Here is a 23,411-nt window from a genome sequence, read left to right on the forward strand (position 1 = left end):
AGTGAATTTTGTCCAGCTAAAGGCTATGCCAGATTCCAGTAGGAGCATTAATTTATTCCCTATAGAATAAAGCCGGAGGAGGATTTACAGTGGAGAGAAGGTGTAAGTTCACTGGCTGGTACCCAGCCCTGTTCCCATGGCAAGAGGCAGATGTGAAGCTGTGAGAACTGGTCCTACAGAGAAAGCAGCTGCCTGAGCTGAAGCCTCTTGGGCTTCACTAAAAAATAACAACTCTACTGAGAGGATTAGGGTGCAGAAAATGCAGCTCTCCCAAAAAAACTTGCCCTCGTAAGCCTTAACAATACGTAGGTTGCAGAGGGAAATTAAGGCAGCATTTAGGTCTGTTTTTTCCCCAGTTTTTAGCAACTCGAAAGGATGTCCGTTTCCCCCTTGATGGGGGGAATGCTATGCTTCAGGATCAGGCAGATTTCCCAGCTGGATTTAGCTCTGATATAGCTTGAGGACATTTTTGTCTGTGTGTCCCGAGGAGGAGACTGCGCCGGTGCCAATCGCAGGGCTGCTCCTGCCCTCCTGCTCCGTACCCACACGGCAGCGCTCAGCCCCTTGTCCGAATTACCATAGCAAGACACGTACTTTATGGATGACGTGGTAGATTTAAGCGCTTTTCCCTTGTCTCTATTTTCCCTTCAAAAGTCTCCTGTCGATTGTCAGGGCTATTTTGGAGGTACGTTATTATTAATACTCGCCCCGTGGCTTGGTGCCGTGTGTGGCTGGGGCAGGGTGAGGTGCAGGCTGCTGTTCTGACCCTCCTGCAGCTGGTTATGGCTGCGATGGGCACCGAGCCGTCCTTTTCCTCCCCTTGCAGAGGTGTCCCTCTGGCTACCTGTTAGTCTTTGGGGGATGTATGTTCATACAGCGCCAGCTTTGTATGAGGAGGGACTCCTGAGCTATAAATCTCTGCTTTTCAAGCACTAAACTCCCTTTTGGGTTGTTTTTGACATTAGGAATTTTCTCCGATAAGAGAACTTTTATTTGCCTTTAAATATCACTTTGTGACAGGATGATGGAGTGGGAATTCTTGGAGCGAGCCCGTGCCAGCCGGGGAAGGGAAATTCTGCTGGGGCTTTTGTTTCTCTCTAGCACTGATATTTTAGCTCTTTAAAAGAGTAGGTTTATTTTATTCTTGGCAAGAGTGTGTGTGCACACGTCAGTGTCCAGACAAATGGGAGCTGTGCCGAAGCCAGGCGGGTCTTCTGCTCTCCCCTCCCTGTGGCACCTGGGGAAGGGCAGCTGTGCTGGGACATTTCTGCAACCAGCTTAAAAACACGGGTTGTGTGGGTGAAGCAGGGCTGCCGTGTAGAGAGCCTTCAAAACGAAAAAAAAGCAATTTTGTGATAGGTGCAAGGTGCAGTCGGATGTACCCGAGCTGGCAGTCCAGGGTGTTTGTTACCTGTTACTCCAAGAACAGCCCAAAAGCCAAATACCCCAGAAAAGCTTCATATAGCAACTTTTCACAGTCACCTTGCAGATGATGTGGTGGGGCCCAAGCCTTTGCCTTGCCAAGCCAGGATGACATTCCCTCGGTAGGGCTTTGGTAGGGCAGGGGCACTGGTTTATAGTGCCGCCTGCTTGGGTCAAGGCTCAGTCTAAGGTGTCGCCCAGCACAACCTCCGAGTACCGCCTGTAGCCACAAAGTCTGTGTTTTGTTTGCATTCGGACCGGTGGGAGCTGAGCTCCCTATCTGGCTCTCTCCAGCAGCCGTGTTGTATCACCATCCTTTTAGATACGGAGGATTTTGCTCCACGGGCTGCTTGTGAGCAGCAGGATCTGCAAAGTGCCAGCTCATTTATTCGGTTTGGATACCACTAAGCTCTCCCTGGCTTTCATGATGCCTCGAGCAGCCAACTAACTCTGTGTTCCTTTCTTTCAGCTCTTCCATGTGGCATATGTCCTGATCAAATTTGCAAATTCCCCTCGTCCTGACCTCTGGGTGCTGGAACGATCTACTGACTTTGGCCTTACCTACGAGCCCTGGCAGTATTTTGCCTGTAAGTATTCCAGTGTTATAAGAGAGCTGGAGGCTGGTGCCAGGTGGTGAGGCCACAGTGAAGATGGCACTTTGTGCAAGCATGAGACTGGGTTCGGAGTTGTTTCTGTGTCGTTGCTGTGGTGTGGTACATGTTCTCCATTTCTTCTGCCCCATAAGGCTGCGAGAGTTGCAGCTTAGAGCGGAACAGCTGGGTGAAGTTGTGGTGCTCCTCAGGACAGGAGAACTTCTTTGCTTTCTGGGACTGTGTTTTTTAAAGTATTGATGTCCACCCAAATCTATGTGGATGCTGAAGCTGGCACCAGCGTCGATCGTTGGGCATTGCTGATCTAGGTCTGGCAACATGAGATTACTTATCATCTCCTCCCTGCTTTCCTTTGTTAGTCTGCCCTGTACCATATCCAGACTGACGTATTTCAGCTCCTCCAGAAGCAAACCAGCAGCTCGCTTCCAAGTGGCTGCTGTAATGGAAAAATCTTGCGGCAGAACAGCCCTCTTGAACTTACTGGTACTGGAGATGGGATGCAGCCTCTCCCAAAGGGTCTATGGGGTAGCCAGATGCCAAGGAACTTGTTAACCACCGTCACCTCCCTGAAGCAACAGCATTAATTGGGAGAAGGTGTGAGCTGAGATCTACAGCCGGAGCTTAAAACCTGGCAAGGAAAGACCTTGGAGTGCTCAGAGGCCTCACCCTGGGCTGCCCCTGAAGGCTCATATTTCTGGCTTACCTGTCAGCCCGTGCTTGAGCTTTGCTGACCTTTTTGCAAGAAAGAGCTGCAGATGTTTTACCCACTGTGTTGCTTAGCATGGTGGCTCCTCTCCAGTGCAGAAAGTGGGAAATTACTGCTGTCAAATTGCCTGCTTTGCTTTTTTTTTTTTTATCGTCTCTGAGAATTACCCTTCCAGCTCTGAAGCCTCTCTTGGGGCCCGTTACGGTCACGTTGTTGCATGGTCTGGGGCTGAGCGGGGAGCTCTTGCCCCTTTTGCTTGTTCTTTGCATGTAGTGGCAATGTCTGGAGTCCTCTGCCCTCCCGCAACATCAGACCTTGTTACCACCCCCCTTGAGAAGGGACGTGCAGTGACACAACCCAGTGGAAAATTCCCATGGAAATAAAGAGGTGGCTGCTCCAAAACCTGCCAGATTCGCTAGCACAAGAAGTCCTTTGCGGAGATTTATTTTTAGCATGGGGAATTCTGTAGGTGGTCTAATGAAAACACTGGTCAGTTCAGCAAGAGGGTTAGAGGCAGCTGACAGAAATGTAAGTGTTCCACAGGGACTCCAGCGAGCCTTGCCGTGGGTGACACTGTCCCCACCGGCTCAGCGCTGCCCCTCGATCCCCGCTCATCGTGGGACGTGTTCGCGTCCCCACACTGCCCTGTGTCCCCCAGCCAGGCTGCTGAAGTGCTTTTGGGCTTAGCTTTGTGGGAGGAGGGAAGAAATGAGCGTTGTGGAAAGCATCTGTCGGTGCAGCTGATGGGCTCCCTGGGGCGAGCGGCTGGGGGGACCGTGGCGCTGGAAATCCTCCGTGCATCGCGGTCGGGAGGCACCACGCGTTCCTCGGCCACCAAAGGAGAAGTGTGAGCGCTGGGGGGAGATTTACGGTGGCGTTTATCCGCATGAAGGGTTCCCCACGCAGCGTTTCAAATGGGGACTGGACATGAAAGGTGCATGGTCCCAGCTGTCCGTCCGTTCCCGCGGATCCTTGCCTGCCCAGCTCAGCGTGTTGTGCAGGATTATCCTGTTTTGTCTCGCTGTGCTGGGCAGTGTCGCTGCAGAGGGGAACGCAGTCATAGCACAGAACAAGGCTCCATCCTTTTCTCCGCTGAGGGTAAGCAGGTTTCCCCAGCCTGCTGTTTCCTTAAAGCATTGCTGTGGTTTAAGGCTGATGGGTTGCTCTGTTTTAGCTCAGAGTGCTCAGCTTCTGGCTCATGTGGTTGTGCAGATTTCCAAGAACCGAAGGAGTTGTTTGGTTTTCCTGAGTATCTGCTCTTGCTGAGCATCCTGTCTCCATGCCCAGCCATGGCAGTGCTCTGGAAATCAATGTGGTGACCGGCTGCTCGCCTGGGGCTTCAGAATAAATGGTCTTTAAAAAAGCACTCGGTGAAGAAAAGCTTTGTGGCCAGAGACACGATGTTAAATGCTTCCACATTGTGTTCCTGTGGATGCAGCCAAGCTCCTGCTGTTGCCAAAACAGTGTTTCATGGAGCGAGGCCACGTACTGGAGATGAGGTGTGGGTGGTGCAAGCCAGAGGTGAAGGCAGGGGAGGCAGAAGCTCTCTGTGCTCCCCCTGTCCTGATCCTCCTGCCTGGCTTAGCCGACCAAGGCAGCATGTGGAGTGGGGGACGTGCCTTCTGGGGGCACATTGCAACAGATTTTGGAGGATTATTCCCATAAGTTAGGCTAACATGTCGCCATCAGCTCCTTGTGTGAGCTGAGCAGCGCTGGCAGGAGCAGTGGGTTGTGTCTGCTGCTTTTTACTCCTTCTGCCCGTGGAAACACCCTCACGAGCATGTGTGCTTTGGCGCACACTGCTGAGAGCTCCTGGTGCAGGTGAAATTGGAGTGGGAGGGAACAGCAGCCTTTGTCCCAGGCTCTTCCCCGGGGCAACAGCCCCAGAGAGTGGCCGGAGAGCAGCACTGTTGTTTTGCAGGGGTGGATGTGAGTGCTCACCACCCTGCACAATCAGGTCTTGTACTACCCCAGAATGTTCACGGTGGTTTGGTTGGCTCTGCCAGCATGGGGCTGTCAGGCGTCCTGGGGACAAGGGTGCTGGACTTGCAGGAGCGGCTGTGCAGGGAAGCCAGGATGCTCCTACCGCTGCTTTGGAGACTCCTTGGCATGCAGTGTCCCCAAAGCAGGTTGCAGGGCCAGCAGTGCGGCTGCCTGGCTGTGCCTGTCCTCTGGCCTTAGCCAGCCTTGCATTGCCACTTAGTGGCAGGAGCCCTCGATCACTGTCCCCAAGGAGTGGTTCTGGGCAGCTGCGGCATTTCTGCTTTGTAGTGTGCATTTAAGAGCGATTGCAGAGTTCAGGGCGAGGTGTCCCACAGGCTCTGCTTCTCCCAAACACCGCCAGCCCCCTCCCCACACCTGTGTGTCCACCCTGCCTGCTGAGAGGTGCTGCAGTGGTGGCTGTGGCTTGTGGTGGCTCCCATTGTGTGGCTCTGTGCTGGCTCGCTTTTTAAGACTTACCCAAAAGGTTAAAGAGCCACGTGAACATGATGGTACAAGCTCCTGCGTCGGGAGGGAGCTCTAGCAGCAAACAGCCCTTCCCCAGTTCAGCAGAAGTGGTGTAGCAAACCCAGTGCCAGCAAAGCAACAAATTCAGACCAGGGTCAGGGCTCAAGGTGGTTAAGCTGAGAGTTTAATGCCAAAATTAAGAGGTGGGTTTCTCTGCAGATGATCTCAGGAGGTACAATGACCATTCTCACCTTCCATCTCTGAATTAATTCACTACAATGAGATGATTTGAGGGATATTCTGACCATGCCTATTAGTCTTGTAGTGACTCCCTCCCTTGACGGAGTACATTTATGTTAGCAATGACAGAGTTAACGATACAAAGCAATCCGTACATAGTAAATGCTTAACGAAGATTATACACCCTTCCCTCATGTTGGGAAAATCAATGCAGAGCTCTGAATTGTGCTCTCGCCTCTGATTGATGAACAGCTTCCAAGAGGGACTGCATCGAGAAGTTTGGACTGCAAACCGTGGATCGCATCACCAAGGACGACCACGCCATCTGCACCACTGAATACTCCCGTATCGTGCCTTTGGAAAATGGGGAGGTGAGTAGTTGCACATTTTCATCCCATGGCGTTTCCAAGGTTTTTCAGTGTCTGTATGCACTCTTATTAATTGGTTCCCTCTTGAGTTTTGGATGCCATTTAAAACTACTCAGTTAAACCGAATGAGATTGGCAGGCAACTGATTCAGTTGTCTTGAAGGGAGGTAAAGACTGGGTTTGGCTGAGGGAGGGATTAATTTCCTCCCATCCCAGGGGATGACACAGCTTTGTTTTCCCTCCTTGCATGGACAGATTGTTGTCTCTCTGGTAAACGGGCGCCCGGGAGCCATGAACTTCTCCTACTCTCCTCTTCTGCGGAATTTCACGAAAGCCACCAACATCAGACTGCGGTTTCTGCAGACAAACACTCTGCTCGGGCACCTGATGGGCAAAGCTTTAAGGGACCCTACGGTGACAAGGAGGGTAAGGCAAGCCTTGAGACCTCTTGCCAATGAGGTGGAGGTGTTTGAGGGCTGCGCGGGCCACCTCTGGGGAGAAGACATTCCTGGATGTTGCCTGTGGGGATTTCCTCTCTTTGTGCTTGTGTTCCTCCAGCTGGAGATGTTTGCAGCAGATGCCACTGCTGCCGTGACTGGAGTTGGAGGCTTTTTGGGAAGAACTGTGCTTAGCACCAACAGCGTGAAACTGGGAAACGCCTCTTAGTGTCACTTGGCTTTGTTGGCTGTGCTGGGAGACCTGACTTGTAGCTAATGGGCTCTGTTAGTGGTGGCGGGTCTTACCGTGGAGAGATGCTGCAGCCGACAAGGTCTAGCTTGTCACTGTGAGGGAAAAGCCCAACACATCGTTTTACTGGATAAAGTCCTGCTGAATCCTGAGTAGGGCAGTTGTGAAGCTTATTCATACAGATATTAATGGCCAACTTTTCTTGTTCTCTCCAGTACTACTACAGCATCAAAGATATCAGCATTGGAGGGCGCTGCGTCTGCCATGGCCACGCGGATGTCTGTGATGCCAAAGACCCTAATGACCCTTACAGGTACGTTTTTCAAAGTTTTCTGTGTAAAAGTGTTTGAATTGTTGTGCTAAGAATGAAAGGTACCAGCGTGAGTTGTGCCTTGTCCCGAGCTGGTAACTGTGTCAAGCACTGTTGTTCTTGACTCTGCCCTGAGAACAAACTGGGAACTGGCCTAGCCAAAGTAGCAAAAATTATATGTTTTTGTCAGGCTGTTTTTCAGCCAGATATCAGCTCCCTGAGCTATTTTCCCTGCCCACAACTTTGCCATCCCCATGGAGCAGAGTGCTGGAATGGGAGGGTGGGTGTGCAACGCCGATGCTGTTGTTGAATGTGGAGGTTTTGCATCAAAGCCCAGCCCTGGTTTCTGAGCTTATTCAGAGAAGTCTCTTGCTTCTCATGTGGCTTCTTAAGAATTGGGGTAGTGCGCTCAGAAACAGATGGTCTCCCAAGAAACCAGAGACTCTGCTCTGTCCATTTCTACTCATAAGAACGATAGATTATGTATGTAGCTGAACATATATTGTTTGCAAAGGAACAAGAGCATGCAAAGCAGTTACGCTTGGCTCATGGGACTTCCCATCCGCCTTGGCAACTTGAAATGCCAAAGACCTGCTTCAAACCATGAAACTGTTGTTTCTTAGCCATCTGTTTGCAGCCTGAATGTTGCCTTTATGAAAGGGATGGGTAGATTCAGCTGGACGAGGGAAGCGTGTATTTCTTTCTCATCAGGATCATGTAGAGCTTTTGGATCTTCTAAAAGAAAATTCCAGTGAGTCCCAGCCAAGGTTAAAGCCACTAAGTATTAAAACAAAGATGCGTTGGTAAGCAAGTCTGCCTTAGTCTGCCAAACTCTCTGACAAAAGGAAAGAAGTTCATAAACACTTGAATGTACAGTTCCTTGGGTTTGTTTTAGACTTGGATGTTGCTGGATGTACAGTACACCTGTGTACCAGGGCAAAAGGGCTTCATGATGCAAAGTGATTCTTTAACATAGAAATGCCATGATATTGCTTGACTATAGCAATGACTTGGGTCTTTCCAGGCAGGGAGAGAAGATGAGGGAGGAGAGATATGTTGGGATCCTTGTTCAGTGCCACTTCTGCTGACAACTGTCTCTGCCTCCCAGAATTCGCCTCCTCCGCTCTCATTTGGATGCATTTGGCATCTTCACTCTTGGCCCCAAACTGTGCTCTAATGTTGCAGCACATGTTCTTAAGCAGCTGTTGCATTTCACCATGAGCAGATCGCGCTTGCTGGGAGGAGAAAACATTTCCTACTTGGGTGCTTTGTACAGTGAGCACATAACATCTGTAAAGCCCTTTGGGATGCATCAGGACAAAGATGCTGGGTATACAGAACTTCTCATGGCATTGCTATGCCCTGTTAACAAGCCCAGGAGCACAGAGAACTCAGCAGAAATACGATACTTGCAGTTGAGATAATTACTAATGGGTGTCACGCTGCCGTTCTCCAAGGCTCCGGCAGCAGCTGTGTCCAGCCTTCCTGCGGAACGGGCGCTGCTGGGCGGTCAGACATCCCTCTGCTCCTGCCCCATGGGTGATACCAGCCACAGCACTGCGTGGCAGGACCATTGCTCGGGCAGCCGGGGCTCGGACGCTCTGTCCTGTCATATCATGAGCCCCAGCGGTCAGAAACATATCATTCCTTCAGAAATCCGAGTGGGAGCTGTGGTGTGTCCCTCTGCACATGTCCTGATGTGTGACAGCAACAGGGCAAGGAAATGCAAATAGAGGGAGGCAAGGAATGTGAATCGGCCCAGTCCCATTAGAAATCACAGTTACGTCTCAGCCTATCTGGGAGGTCTCTGCTTCTCATTTTAACTTCTCTCTTCTGTACATGCCTGTGTTTCTTGTGCGTGTTGCCCAGAAAGGCAGGATGAGCACTTTGATAGAGGTGAGGTGAGCTGAGCTAGAAATCTTGGCAGAGACTTTAGGACGTGATGGAGCATGTTCGTGAGCTGACTTCCTGGCCATAAATGATAATGTTTATCCAGCTTTGGAAAGTTTCTCTGAAGTGCCAAGTTACGGAGGCTGCACATCCAGCTGTGTCAAGTTGGCAGCATGTCTGGTTCCCGCGTGCGCGTGCAAGGACCTGCGGTGTGTGGGCAGGATCAGCCTCCTCACGGCTCCTTTGCACTTTTCACAATTGTCTTTGCCCTGGGATCGCATGGGCTGAATTAAACAGAGGGAAGGAAAGTTCTCCTGGTTAAAGGTGAACACCAGCAGGATCAGACACAAACCTTTCTCCTGGCAAAGCCCTGGAGCAGTGAGATAAGCATCAGCAGGGACCTGGCACGTTGCAGACAAGGAGCCCAGACAGGAACCGTGTCTTAACTTGTGGCTGCTGTTGACGTGAGCTCAGGAGGACCCTGCAAGTGCTCTGAGTCTGTCTGATAAGAGCAGCTGTTTCCCTGGGTTCACTGCCCCATCATGGAATGCCACGAGCAAGAGAGGAGACAACCACAGCATCCAGCTGCTGCTTCTGTGCCTGATGTTGAAGATAACAGCAGCCTCCAGGCCAGAAGCAGAGCTGCAGGAGATCAAGGATGCTTTCCTGCTGCTGCATCCCAAACGCTAGCTTGCTCTTTCCCACTTTAGAAGGAAAAGCACTATGTGTGCTGATAGATTTGTGCTGTCTGAGAGTCCCTTTTGCAGGTGGTTTTCCCTCAGTATGGTCAGAAGCAGTTAGAGGAAGGAGCTTTTTTTGTCTTGCTTCTGCTTCTCAGATGTCCCGGCCAAATCCAGATGCTGTAGAGCATGTGTGCTGCTCTCAGTTCTGACACAGCTGCTCGCTAAGAACTGTTTATATTCTGCTATTGAGCGTCAATTCTAGTGGGAAGATTGCGGTTTGATTTTTTACGGCAGGACAAACAGCAAGTATGTGCTATGTGAACACAGCCGCTCCCTCTTCTCCCTTGTATATATTCAATCAATGAAACATGTAAATAGTGTAGCTTATGCACATTTGTCCATAATTCATTAGCAGCATGAACTCAGCAGAAGGTGTGGTAAAGCTGCCGTGATAGATGAGCTCTCTGAGAGGTCGTTGCTAACTCTGGACAGCAGAGACTAAATAAATAGCTCCTTCTCCGTTTGAAATGTGCATCTTTACTCATGGAGTGCCATCTTTTTACATTTTGGGAACTGAACCAGTGCTTTTCAAACATCTCAAACATCAAAAAGCCAGCCTGTGTGGCTGGAGCCACGTCTTCCAGCTGGGGAGATTAACACTGCTCTGCAGGTCTGTGAGTTCCCTGACTCAGTGACCGTCTTGCTCTACGCATATGTATATGGATGTTAATCTCAATTTCTAGCTGCTGCCATGGGAGGAAAAAAATAAAGAAAAAAAGCATTAAATGTGGTTTCCTTGGAGCTGCCTGCAGCCGAGCATCTCATGGTGTCTGCAAGGGGAGGACCAGGAGCAGGGCTGAAGCAAATGTGCTGAGTGTGGCTCCTGCCCGCATTACCCTAAATTTGCAGATCCTCCTGTGTTTCATTAAAATGAGTTCACTTGTCCCACACTGCTGCCTCTGCCTGGCTATTCCCCATACGTAACACTTGCTGGTCTCGCATCTTAAAAATACGTGTAGGTGCAAACCATGACACTCAGCTCATTGCAGCCATGGAGGAGTGTGTCTGCACCCCTACATTTCACCCAGAATGACTGCTCCATTTATTTCTGATGTTTTAAAAAATTACATTTATTTTTGAACACTGCTTTTGAATGGAAAAGCATTGGAGGAGGGAGAGATGGGAGTGGCAGACCGGCCCTGAGGGGAAATGAGTAATTGCACAGATAAAAGCTGGAACACACTGTATTATCCATAAGTCTAATACAACAAAGCGTTTGTGTTGGATGGGAATCGCCTTCTGCTAAGTGGAAGTTTTGGAGATGATGTCATTGATGTTAATGAATCACCGTTGCGGTCGAGCAGGGACGAGATCCGTCAGTCGACCATCGAGATTTCTTGCCTGGCGCCTCCAGAGCCGCCTGTTTACCCAGCACAGCCCTGCCTGTGCCGGCCGAGAAGAGCAGGAGGAGCGTTTCACAGGGAGCATGGGGCCAGCGGCTGCTAAAAGGCTTAATTCAAATTTCATGGCCTTCATCTCTGCAAGCACAGGTATACCCACCCCGAGGAGCAGATGGGCCCGTGTGGCCCATCCCTCTCCAGCCCCGGGCTGTCATTTATTCCTTTCACGCTGCGATGGGACATCTTCCATGCTGCTCCCTCTCAGGTATCTTCACATCCCTGCACCATGCTGCTCCCTCTCAAGTAATCCACTTCAGCTCAGGTTTCTACCGCTGCCCCCTCTGACCGTTTCACATTTTAGTGTCTGTAGAGCTGGCTAGGTAGTGGCACACTGATTTTTCTCTAATCCTTGTCTCCCTGTGAAGAAGAGAGTGATAGTGGTGAAGAAGAAAGGGACAGAATGGCACTGGAAGTGCAAAGTTTGGTGTTTGGCTCAGAAAAAAAAATAATCAGCAATTCGAAAGTTAAAAATTTTTTTTAAAAGCCTCTTTTCCAGAATACTTGGTTTAACAAATATCACTCATTTGTGTATATGACTAGTGATGTGCACAGCAGGGTTACGCAGCAGCGCCCCATCCCACGCATCCTTGTCAGGGTGACATCCTGGCTGTACCTCATTCTGTCCCTCGCAGGCTGCAGTGCGACTGCCAGCACAACACCTGCGGCGGGTCCTGCGACCGCTGCTGCCCCGGCTTCAACCAGTTCCCCTGGAAACCCGCCACGGCCGACAGCGCCAACGAGTGCCAGCGTAAGTCGGGGTTGGGTTTTTCCTTCCTTTTCCGGCTGTTTTGCAAAGCACAGATTGACCACGTTCCACCAGCCCCTTGATGTTGCAATGCAGAGAAGCTGTTCGCCGGGATGGATGATTTTATGGTGGGTGGCACTGGGTGGAGATCACTAATTCTGCAAAGACGACACTTTGCACAGTGGTTAATTGTGCTCAGTCAGGGCTTGCACAGGGAGGCCCATTAGTTCTGTGCGGGACTTTGATGCTGCTTATGTTCCAGTTCCTCCTCCGTGTCCGAGGGTTCGTGCAGGCAAGTCTTGTTGCTCAATTCTGTCTCCAAGATGAATTACATTTGGATATGTTTACATACAGGACATCTTTATTTGTCTAGAGAAACTTTTGGTAAATGCCGACAGGGGGAATTTATACTGCGCTGGGAACGCAGAGCGTGGAGCGTAGCTGCATCACACGATCGCTAATAAACGCGGGGCAGCAAAGGACAGATGGACCTTAATCTTGTGGGTTGGTAAAGAGCAGCCTCACCATGCGCTGAACTTTGCAGCTCACCTCCATCCTGAATGGGATAAAAGAGGCAAGAATGTTGCCCTTTAAACCAGACTACTTGAGGCCCCAAAGTTGGGTAATTTCTCTTTCTTGTCCGTACACACTTGCACATATTTTATTTCTGATTTTGTGCCTGCTGCGGTTTTTTTGTGAGATAGTTGCTGCTTCTGGGCTTTTGAGCTGGAAGACTTTTGGGAGCTTGGGTGATCATGTAATGCCCCAGATGCATTCGAGCATCTTCCTCATAGAAATGTAACCCAGGAGGAAGAGTTCATATCTCGAGATCCAGCTGGTGACTGAAGGACCTCCGTGGACTTGCAGCTTACCTAATGTCTCTTTGTATTTTCAGCCTGCAATTGCAATGGCCATGCCTACGACTGCTACTATGACCCAGAGGTGGATCGCCACAAAGCCAGCAAAAGTCACGAAGACAAGTTTGAAGGGGGAGGTGTTTGCATTGACTGTCAGGTGGGCCTGAAGGGCTCTTACGGAAAAGGCTGTTGCAGATTTTTGTGTGTTTCCACTGTCAGCATGGAGTTCGGCCTTGCTGGCAGCACCGCCAACCGCCTCACGCACCTTCTGTTGTCTTAATTAGGTCTCTGCCTGGGAATTGTCTCTTTGCCGTAGATTAAAGGAGTGTACAGCAGTAATGAAAATAGCACTTGGGTTCCTCGCTGTCCCCTGGGTGGTACCGTTACCTCTGATGCTTTAGGGTTAGGTCTGCTGAGGAGGGCCAGGTTGGTGCACTGGGAGGGATTAGGGTTACGTGCCCTGGGAGGGGCAGGTTGGTGCTGAGCACATCGGGATGTCCCTGCCTAGTTTGCAGTGCTCAGGCGCTGCCACCTCTCTGGGTCGCTCTCTGACCACCAATGCCAATCAACTCGGACTCCAAAGTTCCCAGTAAAAGTGAGAAAGTCGCTTTTCCACTCCCAAGTTGACTATGAGCTGGGTAATTTTTGCAGTGGCATGAAACTTTTAGCTGTGCTTTCTTACTGGGAGGAAACGGATTGCTCAGTCCTCCTAGCACAAAGTGGTCAGGACGTATTACCGTCTGAAGCAAGTGAAATGGGCTTGAGGTCAAGATATGAACCTGAAACTCAGACTGGGCTCATGTGAGGATACACAGTTTGCAGGGAATGCTTTGTTTTCAAATCGGTGTAAGTGGAATTTCGAGCAGATTTAGGTCTTCTGTGTGCTGGCACTTCTGAGTTGCTTCCCCTGGCCCCTGAAGCTGTTAGTGAACGTGAATCCTGCGAGCAGAGGAACTCATGCCCCTCTAACCCACTGTCTTTCAGCATCACACCACTGGCATTAACTGCGAGAGGTGCATCCCAGGATATTACCGGTCCCCTGACCACCCGATCGACTCTCCGTACATTTGCTACCGTGAGTGTGATTTCCGCTGCGGGCTGTGGATGCCTGCTGGGGCTCGGTGACGCTGGGGAGGGTGGTCTGAAGGACTGGGCTGAGAGATGCTTTTTTCTGGCACAGGGAGTGCAGCACCTTAAGAGATGTGGCTATGTGAGCGGTTCTTGCTGCAGCTGGCATTGCCCATGGGAATGTGTGTGTGTCTGCAGCATCCATGGAATCAGAAGTGGTGGCACTTTCTAGGGCTGGAACGAGCTAAAAATGTGTTGTTAGCCCTGCCGTTGCCTGCAGGGCAGTCCAGTCGTAGCTGTCATCTGTGTGCCCTTTCAGCTGGCACTTGCAGACCATTGCTCTCACACAATGCAGGACAGGGACTTCTAGACAGCAGGGGGTTCTATCCATGTTGCTGGGGAGCCCAGCTCGGTCTGGTGTCTGTGACACATCAGCTGTCATGAGCATGTCCTTGCTGCAGTGTGCCACCACCACCTCTCCGGGGAAACTGGAGTCTCCTGGAGAAGTGAGATGCATCTGCGCTTCTGTACTTGTGGGACAAGCACAGTGGGAGCAGTTCCTCTGAGCCAGACCCCTTTTGAAGAGGCAAAAATCACACTTTCTGGTTTTGGAGAGAATTTACAGCTGATGACAGGGTCTCTTAGAGGCTCTGTATCGCAGGGATGCCTCTGTGGCGCTTGTGGCTCGCCAAGGGTCTCAGTTAGTGACAACCGCTGTCGGCTTGTCCCTCTCCGCAGGCTGTAACTGTGAGTCCGACTTCACCGATGGCACCTGCGAGGATCTCACTGGCCGCTGTTACTGCAAGCCTAACTACACGGGGGAGCACTGCGATGCCTGCGCCGAGGGATACCTCAACTTCCCCCACTGCTACCGTAAGTGGGGGGGCCAGGTCTGGGTCCCCACAGACCCCGCAGATGAAGGGCCAGCAGCTCCACTTGGGGCTGCTCCCCAGGTGCCTTCTCCCTGTGCCACGTGGCATACCCGTCCCAGGAGGAGTTCCTGCAGGTGGGGACGAGCCCATGTTTGGCTTTGGTGGGAGCTGGACCAGAGCTGAGCTGGGCTGAACGTGGCTCTCTGGAGTCACCAGGAGCTTCCCTTTTGGCTGGAGTATCACCTCTCTGTGAATGTCATCTTACCAGAGCCCAGGTTAAAAGTGGTTGTAATGGATCTTTGCTTAGTGGGATGTCTGCGCTTTGTTCCGTGTTCCACATTTTCGTTCAGCCTGTTCAGCTGTGAGACTGCCAACCTGTTGATGTACCAACAGGATTTCTTTGAGCATGTGTGATGACCTGTGCAATGTCTCTTTCTCTACATAGCTGTTCCAGCTTTCGCTCACAACGATACTGGAGAACAAGTGCTCCCTGCGGGACAGATAATAAGTAAGTAGTGTGATTTTCCTTGCTGCTTTGGCAGTCACCATGCTTTACTGTTGTATCTCATCACCTGATGCAAGATCAGGTTTTTGCCTTACTGCGCACATACGTTGCAAGAGACAACCCCGACACAGAGTAATTCTGAGAGAGGAGGCAGCTGAGGGGTGAGAGAAAGGGAAGTTTTATGATCCCCTTTTCATAGACAAGGAAGCTCTAGCCCAGAGTGTCTGTGATTGTGTGCTTTTTTCCTGGGGTCCGGGCCACGTGGGGACATTCCTTCTGTAAGGAGCCCCCCTAAGGTCACAGAGGGGCTGTGGCTGAGCTGGATCCTGAGCTGGGTCCTCCCAGACCTCAGCCTTTGGGTTTAGATATAAACTTGTCCTTCTGCCACACCTGCATGTCCTGCCATTCCCATGCGGTGTGCAGCGCAGGGGTCCGTGCCCATGGTCCCCTCTGCACAAAGCTGCGGTAGCGTGCACAGGCAGCCGCTCGCTCTGTTTTGCTGTCTGTGTTGTTTTGGAAGCTCACCCATGCCCCCATCCCTGCTTCCCTCTGCCTCCCTCTTCTCTGATGCTCGTTCCTCTTGTTCATCTCATCCCATCCGCTTTTTTTTGGTCTCTTTTCCCACCAAGTCCTCCCCTGTCTCATGCTCCCCAGTGCGCTCAGGATAACCTTTTCCTTCCTTTTGATGTTTTAAACTCTGTATGTTCCAGGCAGGTTTTTCTTTCCTGAGCTGGAGTTTCTCACTTCCCTTCTCATTTCCCTTCCTCCCCTTCCCTGTGGTTCTCAGATGATTTTTGCCCCCTTCCCTCCCCCAACCCGACACCCCACGCCGCTGATGTCCCTTGTTGTGTGTCCCCGCTCCAGACTGCGATTGCTACGCCGGTGGGACGGAAGGCAACGCCTGTCGCAAAGACCCCCGGGTGGGGATGTGCGTGTGCAAACCCAACTTCCAGGGAACACAGTGTGACCAGTGTGCCCCAGGCCACTATGGACCCAGCTGCCAGCGTGAGTCACTCGGGGTTGGTGGCCCCAAGCTCGCCCTCCTTTGCTGGGAAGGAATGTGCCTCTCTGTGTCCTCCACTCGCGCTGGGGAGGAGAGATTCTCCAGCCTCACTTCTAAGTGACAAATTCCCATGGCTTTTGCTGATATTTTCCACCCAGCCCTGACCCTCCAGCATCCTCCCAGCTGGGGGGTGGCTCTTGAGAAATTCCCTGTGGGTGTGAGCTGTGGGCCAGGCATGTTTGCTGTGTCCCCCATGGTTCCTCCAGCAACTGCATTTCTACCCCAGAGGAACAGGCGCCTCTGGTTCCTTTCCTAGGGAAGGGGAAAGAATAATAAGCTGTTTATTTACTAGTGCCCTTGTTGCTTTCTAGCCTGCCAGTGCTCCGGCCCTGGTCAATATGATGGCACCTGTGACAGCGAGACAGGGCAGTGTCTGTGCCGAACGGGATTTGAAGGGCACTTGTGTAACCAGTGCGCTCCCGGCTACTTCAACTACCCTCTGTGCCAGCGTGCGTATCTGTCCTGCCACGGGTGGGCACGTGAAAAGCCAGAGTCTTCTGGCAGGGCTTTGGGGGAGGGCTGGGAGGAGGGGTTTTGGGTGTTTTGGAAGATACGTGCAATGGGCAGAGATCAACAGTTTGAATGCTTAGGGCAGCACCTAAATGCCCACCTGAGAACCTCAGAAAAAACCCAACACGTTGCTATGAGCTTTGCCCCATGCTCCCAGCACAGGGCAGACGGTTCCTCTGTGTTGCAGTGTGCGGCTGCAGCGCGGTCGGGACGCTGCCGGGCGGCTGCGACTCCGTCGGGAGGTGTTTCTGCAGAGCCGAGTTTGCTGGGCCGCGGTGCGAGCAGTGCAGCCCCGGGCACCACTCCTACCCCCACTGCTACGGTAAGGACGGTCGCGGCCAGTTCCTTCTGAACCTTCAGCGTTAGGTTAGCGCTTTGAGTCGATGATCTTAAAGGTCTTTTCCAACCAAATGATTCTACGATTCTGTGGAAAAACATGCCTATTTTTGCAAGACTTTGGTGTTTCTCAAAATCAAAACCTGTGCGGTTTGCACTGTGAACTTGGCAGGCTTGTTCTGGAGGTCGTGGATCATGCCCAAGACTGGAAGACAAAGCAGTTTTTATCAGTCACATTTCCTCCTCACAATCCTCCTGTGACCTGGTGTCTCAGCTTATGCTTTTTTTGTCTTTTTAGTGCATTAACCTACTAAACTGCTGAGGAACATTGAGTGGGCTGTAAAAAACCCTCAGTGGCATTTTCCTGGTATGGCCATGACTCTAGCTGAAAATATTCCTTGTCTCTCTAGAGCATTAAGAAATTAATTTGGTTTCAATGGAAACAGCTAATTCCTGTGGGGCTGAGTGACAATTCAGACCATCAGTGGCTGGATCACACGTTTCCCCAGACTATTGAGAGTCCTGCTCTTACAGCTTGTTCCTGCGATTCCCGGGGTGCGCTGGACAACAACTGCAGCCCAGCTGGCCAGTGCCGATGCCACGTGAATTTTGCGGGACACACCTGCAACCAGTGTGCCCTGGGCTTCTACGGGTACCCCAGCTGCACGCGTGAGTAACCACCGTCACATCTCAGGGGAGGGAAGGGAATAGCTGCCGCTATTGGCTTTGTAATGGTTTTCATTTCCGTAATCCATCTCCAAGGGCTGTATGCGGATATAGTTGGCTCTTGCAGCATGAAGCAGATTTCCTGGGCGCAGTTCACCTGTCTCATCTGACAGGCATGCTCTGTCATGAGTAAATGTCTCGAAGAAATGCTTCCTCAAAGGCTGTGCAGTTTGTCTCCCCCAGTTCATTCGCTGTCACTAACAGCTGGAGCTTGGACCTGCCTGCTCCGTTGGGAAATAAAACCCACTCTGGACATATGGCCTCTAATCCAGTGACCTGTTAAGAAACAGACCTACAGAATATGACTTGGGAGCAGCTGTGGTTCACACTCTCTCTCCAAAAGCTTTGTGTGCAGATGCATATAAAACGTGTTGAACTGCATCTGCCTGTCCTTGGGCTGGAGAGCCTGCAGCCCGAGGAGCAGGGCTCTGAGTGGGGTAAGCAAAGTCTTGAATCCTGTGTTCAGATTATACCCTGGTGCCCTGAGATGCTCAGATGTGGCTCAAATGACCCATCCAGGCTCTTCAGGGCTTTACTCCACCCCAGTTCACGCCAATGCACAGGAGGAGCAACTGTGCTGAAACCAGCGGGCGTAGGGTTGTACAACAGGCTGAACAACGAGGGTCAGGATTTGGGATTTTCATGGCAGCCCCAAAGTCAGGGTGCCTGCTGGCAGGGTGGCTTTGCATCCACCTCCCCATGCCCCACATGGCTCTGGGAGCAGAGCCGCTGGTGCCAGGGCTGAGCAATCCCTGTGGCAGGTGCCTGTGGCCCCAAATCCTCTGAACAGCTGTCCCCAGCTCTGGGCAGAGTGTCCCCATCTCCCTCCCTGTCAGCAGTCCGACTGGGAGCCAGATGTACTCTTATGTCTCCCAGCAAGAATTTACTGCTCATTAAAAAATAATCTGTGATACAATTTCCCTGAAGCAACAAAAGAGCATCATCATCCTCTTGCACCATACGAAATGTAGACGCCTGAGCTGTGGCCAGCTGGCAGAGCGCTGCCGGCAAAATGCCTTTGAAGAGGCTGGAGGCAGAGATGAAATGGTCTCGCAGGAGTTCAGTAGTCGCTTTTTTTTTCTTTTTTTTTTTTTTTCTTTTTTTTTCTGTCTCATAAAGCAGCGTCCATATTACAGAGCTGTAGAGGAGTCACAGTAAGGAAAGAAAAAGAGAACCCGATTTTTTTTTTTTTGATCTGTTGTTTTACGAACAATGTTTTGCTGTTAGCCAGTCTGGGGTTGTCAGCCTGAAACACCCCCTTTGGCAGGGATTTGAGGAGTGCTGGCTGGGCAAGGAGGGCATGGGCAGCTCCCGGACAGCTTGCTGACCTTTCATGTGATAGGGGAGCAGAATCTCTACGTGTGCCGCGGGATGCAGATCACGCCAGGAGCCACAGAGCCGTTCCCTGCCCTTGCCCTTGGCCGCAGGCACTGCCACGGCTGCGTTGCTGCCCTGGTGCTGCAGGGCTGCTCCCCACAATACAACGTCCACGGGGCAGACCCTGACGGCTGAAGCTGCTCTTGGGTGTTTGGGTGCAGGTGGGCTTTTGTAGGGTCTGGTATGTCACTGGTTGCTGACCTTTGGGGGATGAGATCACACATTCCCCTTTTCTTTGACCAAATCTTCTCCCCGCCTCTGGAAATACACATAAATCTATGGGAATAGGTCTGATAAACATTGCAGCTTCTATTACTTCTCTTAAAAGATGGGGGTTTTTTTTAACCAAAAGCAAAGAACGAGTGTGTATGTTATCTATTACCCATATTTCTGCCTGCTTTGATGGTGGTGAAGGTCAGGCAGCCAAAAGAGGTTGCTGGTGGGAAGCCTTGAACGCAGGAGTCCCCGTGCCCTGCAGCTCCAGCGGTCGCTCTGTCCTCTTTCTCAGCTTGCCAGTGCTCCCGGGAGGGCTCTCTGCACAGCACCTGCGACCAGGAGACGGGGCAGTGCAGCTGCCGGCCCAAAGTGGCGGGGCTGCGCTGCGACAGCTGCGTGCCGGGCGCCTATGGATTTCCACACTGCGAAGGTAGCTCCCTTCTCCCTGATGGGGTCGGGGCTCTGGTATCTTGGGCCACAGTGGTGTGGTGGTGGCAAATGGGCTTATCATCCCCCAAGAGCTTCACAAGGGAAGCAGTAACCCCCTTGAGGAACAGCCAGGGTGTGAGCTGTCTCTTTGTAAATCCCTCCTTGTGCCTCTCTTTTCTAGTGGGCTCCTGTAACCCAGCAGGGCTGGTGACTGCAGATCCTGCGCTGGCCCCGGTGAGTATCGAATAAACCCACCAGCCCTGCAGGTCGTTTTTGCATGATCCCCTTTTTCTCACTTTGGGCCAAGTCCTTCCTTAAGCGCAGCCTGAAAACAGCCATTACCCACGCCAGAGTACAGGACACCACGTTTATCCACCGTGCTGCAAGTTCTCACCTCTTCTTTTTTCCCTCTCCCTTTCCTCAGGGCTCCTGTGCATGTCGGACATACGTTGAAGGCCCAGCTTGTGACAGATGCAAGCCCTTATACTGGAACCTGACTCCAGAGAACCCCTACGGCTGCCTGAGTAAGGAAATGGCATCGGCACAGTCCCCAAAAGTCCCCTGTGTGCTGTAATGGTACAAGACCCAGACCATCATTGCTGGATGGAAGGGATGCCTTTCCTTCCGTCTTTGCCCCGGGGTGACATGTCAGAACTGGAGTGGTCTGGGTTACCCCCACTTGGAGAGGGGAAAGGCTGAAGCCTGGATCTTTTTGCTTGGGATGAAACACAAAGGACTCATGCAATGAGTTGTGCCATTCTCAGCCCTTCCTGCAGACTTTGCACACTTAATTTTTCATGGACAGAAGTGCAGAAAAGGCAAATGTCTTTGGTAGTCGTGTCCTCAACAGCAACCGTCCAGAATGAAATGTGAGCCCTTGTGCAGCACTACCCTCTACTTGACCAGTTCCTGGCTCCTCTTATCCCACCCAATGTCCTCTGGCGTGGCGGGTACTGTCCCTCATCAGGCTTCTTCTCAGGGGCTGACTGATCTGGCTTTCTTGTTCATCTCCCTCTCTCCAGGCTGCAAGTGTGATACCAAGGGCACCACCAGCGGAATCGCGGAGTGCCAGCAGGTGGGTTTGCTCCTCTCTGCTTCCAGGCGCCTCCGAGCATGGGCTGTGTTGGGATTGTTTCAGCTCCGTCTCTCCCGGCAGCTGCTGGAGAGGCCTGTCCTGACGCTGAGCTCTCAGAGGTTGCACCACAATCTGGGCTTGCATGAGAACACGGGATTAAGACCTGTCATAAATTAGGCACCTACATATTTCTGGGTCTGGCTCAGGATGCCTGGATTTTTGTTTTCCTGCATTGTTGGGTGATTTAACTTATCTGGCCCTTATCTGGCCCACCCACATGCAGGAAGCCATGTAGAGCATGAAACTCAAAATGCTCCTCCAGTGCCTCAGACGAAGACCCAAATAACTGAGTAACAACTTAACCATGACAAGCAACAGGAGGGAATGAGCCTCTGTTCCTGCTTCTCTCCTAGAGCGATGGGCAGTGTTTCTGCAAACCAAACATCTGCGGCCAGTTCTGCTCGGCGTGCAAGGACGGCTACTTCAATATGGAGAATGCAAATTACTTTGGGTGCCAAGGTGAGCCCCCTCCGTGGTGTTTCGGGCGAACTGAGGGGGGCTACAAGAGCTGGCCCTGGAGCAAACAGCTCTGCATATACCAGCTGACTGTTTGCCTTGGAAAGAAGGGGCAGGAGGTGTGCTACCTCTTGCTTTTGATCATACCATGGTCAAGAGCAGGGGCTGGGTCTTGCTGTGGATCTGGAGACCTGTCTTCACACTTTTGCCATTGTTGAACACACATCTGTCAGGCTGGGGGATAAGAGGCCAGGAAAGGTGCCCCTTAGGTGCCAGAAAGTGGTGTGTTTTAACCACGGGTCGTGTCCTTACAGCTGTACCCCTTCCTCCCATTGGGAGCAGGTGGGCATGGATGTGTGGGGTTGGCTGCTCGTCATCATGCCCATGGGAAGAGGTAAAGGAGGAGATCGGGCCGCTCTCAGCCGGCCCACGCGATCCTGGCAGGGCAGGGAAGAGGGAGCAAGGCCGCTGCTGGCAGCAGGGCTGCGGCACCCGGCCGACAGGGTTTGCAGACCTTGTTCCTCCCGCAGCCGCCTGGAAATAGCTCGGCGCTGAGGTGGAAGAGGAGCCGATCCAAGTGGGGCTGGGGCCAATATGAAAACGGATACAATGGAATAAAAATAGCGGCCCCAGCCTCCCCGCCCGCCGGGATGCGCCTTTGATTAGTGACCAGGAGCTCGTTAGCGCGGCGGGAATGTAAACAGGCGTTTCCTGCCCGCAGGCTGCCGGTGCGACGTCGGCGGGTCCCTGGGGCCGTCCTGCGAGGAGCGGAGCGGAGCCTGTCGCTGCCGGCAGAGCACACGCGGCCCCACCTGCACCCAGTAAGCTGCTGACAGGAGATGCACCTTGGAGTGCTCTGCCTGCCGTTTGCTCCCTTGGGGACAGTGTCCTCTGCCACCATGGGGATGGGGACATCATCCTCTGGGCTGCTGCTCCATCAGCTGCGTGCCGGGCAGAGGTGTCCTCTTGCCTCTCTCTCCAGGTAGCCCAGCAGGTAACGATGCTCCTTCTCTTCCCCAGACCCGCGAGGGACCATTATTTCCCTGACCTTCATCACTTGAAATTCGAGCTGGAGGAAGGCAGCACACCAGCTGGCCGGGCTGTGCGCTTCGGCTACAACCCGCTGGAGTTTGAGGGCTTCAGCTGGCGAGGATACGCGCAGATGTCCTCCATCCAGGTACGGCCAGTGTTTCCAGCCCAGCCCAGCTGCCCCTGGGGAGGATGCAGCCGGTGCAGGACTGATTTGGCACACATCTTTCACTCCAAATGCTCCTCAACCCCCCCGCCCCGAATCACATGATGGCCAACATAAACAGCACGGTGTATATATAGTCTGTTTGCATAGATATTTCCTGTAGTGCTGGGGTGGCATAGACTGATGAGGGGAAAGATCCTAAATTGGGAATCCCCTGACATCCTAATCCATTTAGACAAGAGTGGTAGCTTAGTGATTACTTACAGGGATGTCTATAAACACTGTCTCTGGGTTTCCTTGTGGTTCTTTCATCTGACTCTGCTCTTTCCTGCAACTCTCTGCATAACCTTCCCTCCCTTTTCCAAAAATAAGTTAGCTCTTCCTTAGCTGCCATGTTCAGCTTGGACCTCTTGTTACCGTTCTGCCTCTGCTCTTGCTCTTAGCTGGTTTGCTGTAACGATGGTTTACACTAATCTGGAGTTGTCTAAGGCCTAGAAGTGAAGCTATTTCATTTGTTGACCCTTTTTTCTCCTGGGTGGATTCTTCTTCTGCATGGCTCCCGTGGAAGTGTTGCCTGTGTGTGTGCAGAGCAGCGATTCTCTGACAGTCTTGTCCCATCTAAGATAGTCCTTATTCTGGTGCATGTACTTTCAGTTTGCTTCACTTTTTCATGCTTAGGGAAAATAACAGAGGTGCCAAATGCATTAGCCATTTCTTGTTGAATTTGTAGGTAGGAGCTAAGCAACAAACTCCTGTAGGTTCCCTTGAGAAAACCCCAGCCTTAAAGCGTAAGGGATGGAGCTCACGCTCAAGCTCACAGCTTTTGTTTTGCATCCAGTGTTGGCATCTGAGATAGAAATAGGCCTTGATAGATGGACTAGCATGTGGCTTTCTGCTGGCAGGTCTCACCTATAGTTCACTTTGCAAGATACATCCAGTTTAGTCTCCAGTGGGAAGCTGGTGTGTAACTGGAGCTTTGAAGAACACAGAGCCCTCATTAGGAGTCCCCGGGCAGAGTCCAGATTTGCCCTATAGATCGGAGGGTATTTAAGCAGATGCTTAGATCTCTTTGAAATGGGTCGGACTTTAGCATCTCC

The 23,411-nt window shown here is 51.9% G+C and overlaps 1 protein-coding gene across 2 annotated transcripts in view; it reads left to right on the forward strand.

Annotated features, from left to right (window-relative positions):
• LAMA5 (laminin subunit alpha 5) overlaps nucleotides 1–23,411 on the forward strand; it is a 90,186-nt gene that overhangs the window by 35,649 nt on the left and 31,126 nt on the right. For both annotated transcript variants that reach the window (XM_065645772.1, XM_065645773.1), the window contains exons 3-22: nucleotides 1,892–2,009; nucleotides 5,680–5,798; nucleotides 6,050–6,220; nucleotides 6,697–6,794; nucleotides 11,457–11,572; nucleotides 12,465–12,583; nucleotides 13,411–13,501; nucleotides 14,233–14,367; nucleotides 14,812–14,874; nucleotides 15,736–15,876; nucleotides 16,246–16,383; nucleotides 16,632–16,766; nucleotides 17,315–17,449; nucleotides 19,392–19,529; nucleotides 19,710–19,762; nucleotides 19,953–20,052; nucleotides 20,551–20,603; nucleotides 21,017–21,122; nucleotides 21,841–21,940; nucleotides 22,140–22,296. In XM_065645772.1, coding sequence (XP_065501844.1) covers nucleotides 1,892–2,009; nucleotides 5,680–5,798; nucleotides 6,050–6,220; nucleotides 6,697–6,794; nucleotides 11,457–11,572; nucleotides 12,465–12,583; nucleotides 13,411–13,501; nucleotides 14,233–14,367; nucleotides 14,812–14,874; nucleotides 15,736–15,876; nucleotides 16,246–16,383; nucleotides 16,632–16,766; nucleotides 17,315–17,449; nucleotides 19,392–19,529; nucleotides 19,710–19,762; nucleotides 19,953–20,052; nucleotides 20,551–20,603; nucleotides 21,017–21,122; nucleotides 21,841–21,940; nucleotides 22,140–22,296 — 2,286 coding nt within the window. The remainder of the gene's footprint in view (nucleotides 1–1,891; nucleotides 2,010–5,679; nucleotides 5,799–6,049; nucleotides 6,221–6,696; nucleotides 6,795–11,456; nucleotides 11,573–12,464; nucleotides 12,584–13,410; nucleotides 13,502–14,232; nucleotides 14,368–14,811; nucleotides 14,875–15,735; nucleotides 15,877–16,245; nucleotides 16,384–16,631; nucleotides 16,767–17,314; nucleotides 17,450–19,391; nucleotides 19,530–19,709; nucleotides 19,763–19,952; nucleotides 20,053–20,550; nucleotides 20,604–21,016; nucleotides 21,123–21,840; nucleotides 21,941–22,139; nucleotides 22,297–23,411) is intronic.

This window comes from Caloenas nicobarica, chromosome 15 (genome assembly GCF_036013445.1).
Source record: "Caloenas nicobarica isolate bCalNic1 chromosome 15, bCalNic1.hap1, whole genome shotgun sequence".
Classification (NCBI taxonomy): domain Eukaryota; kingdom Metazoa; phylum Chordata; class Aves; order Columbiformes; family Columbidae; genus Caloenas; species Caloenas nicobarica.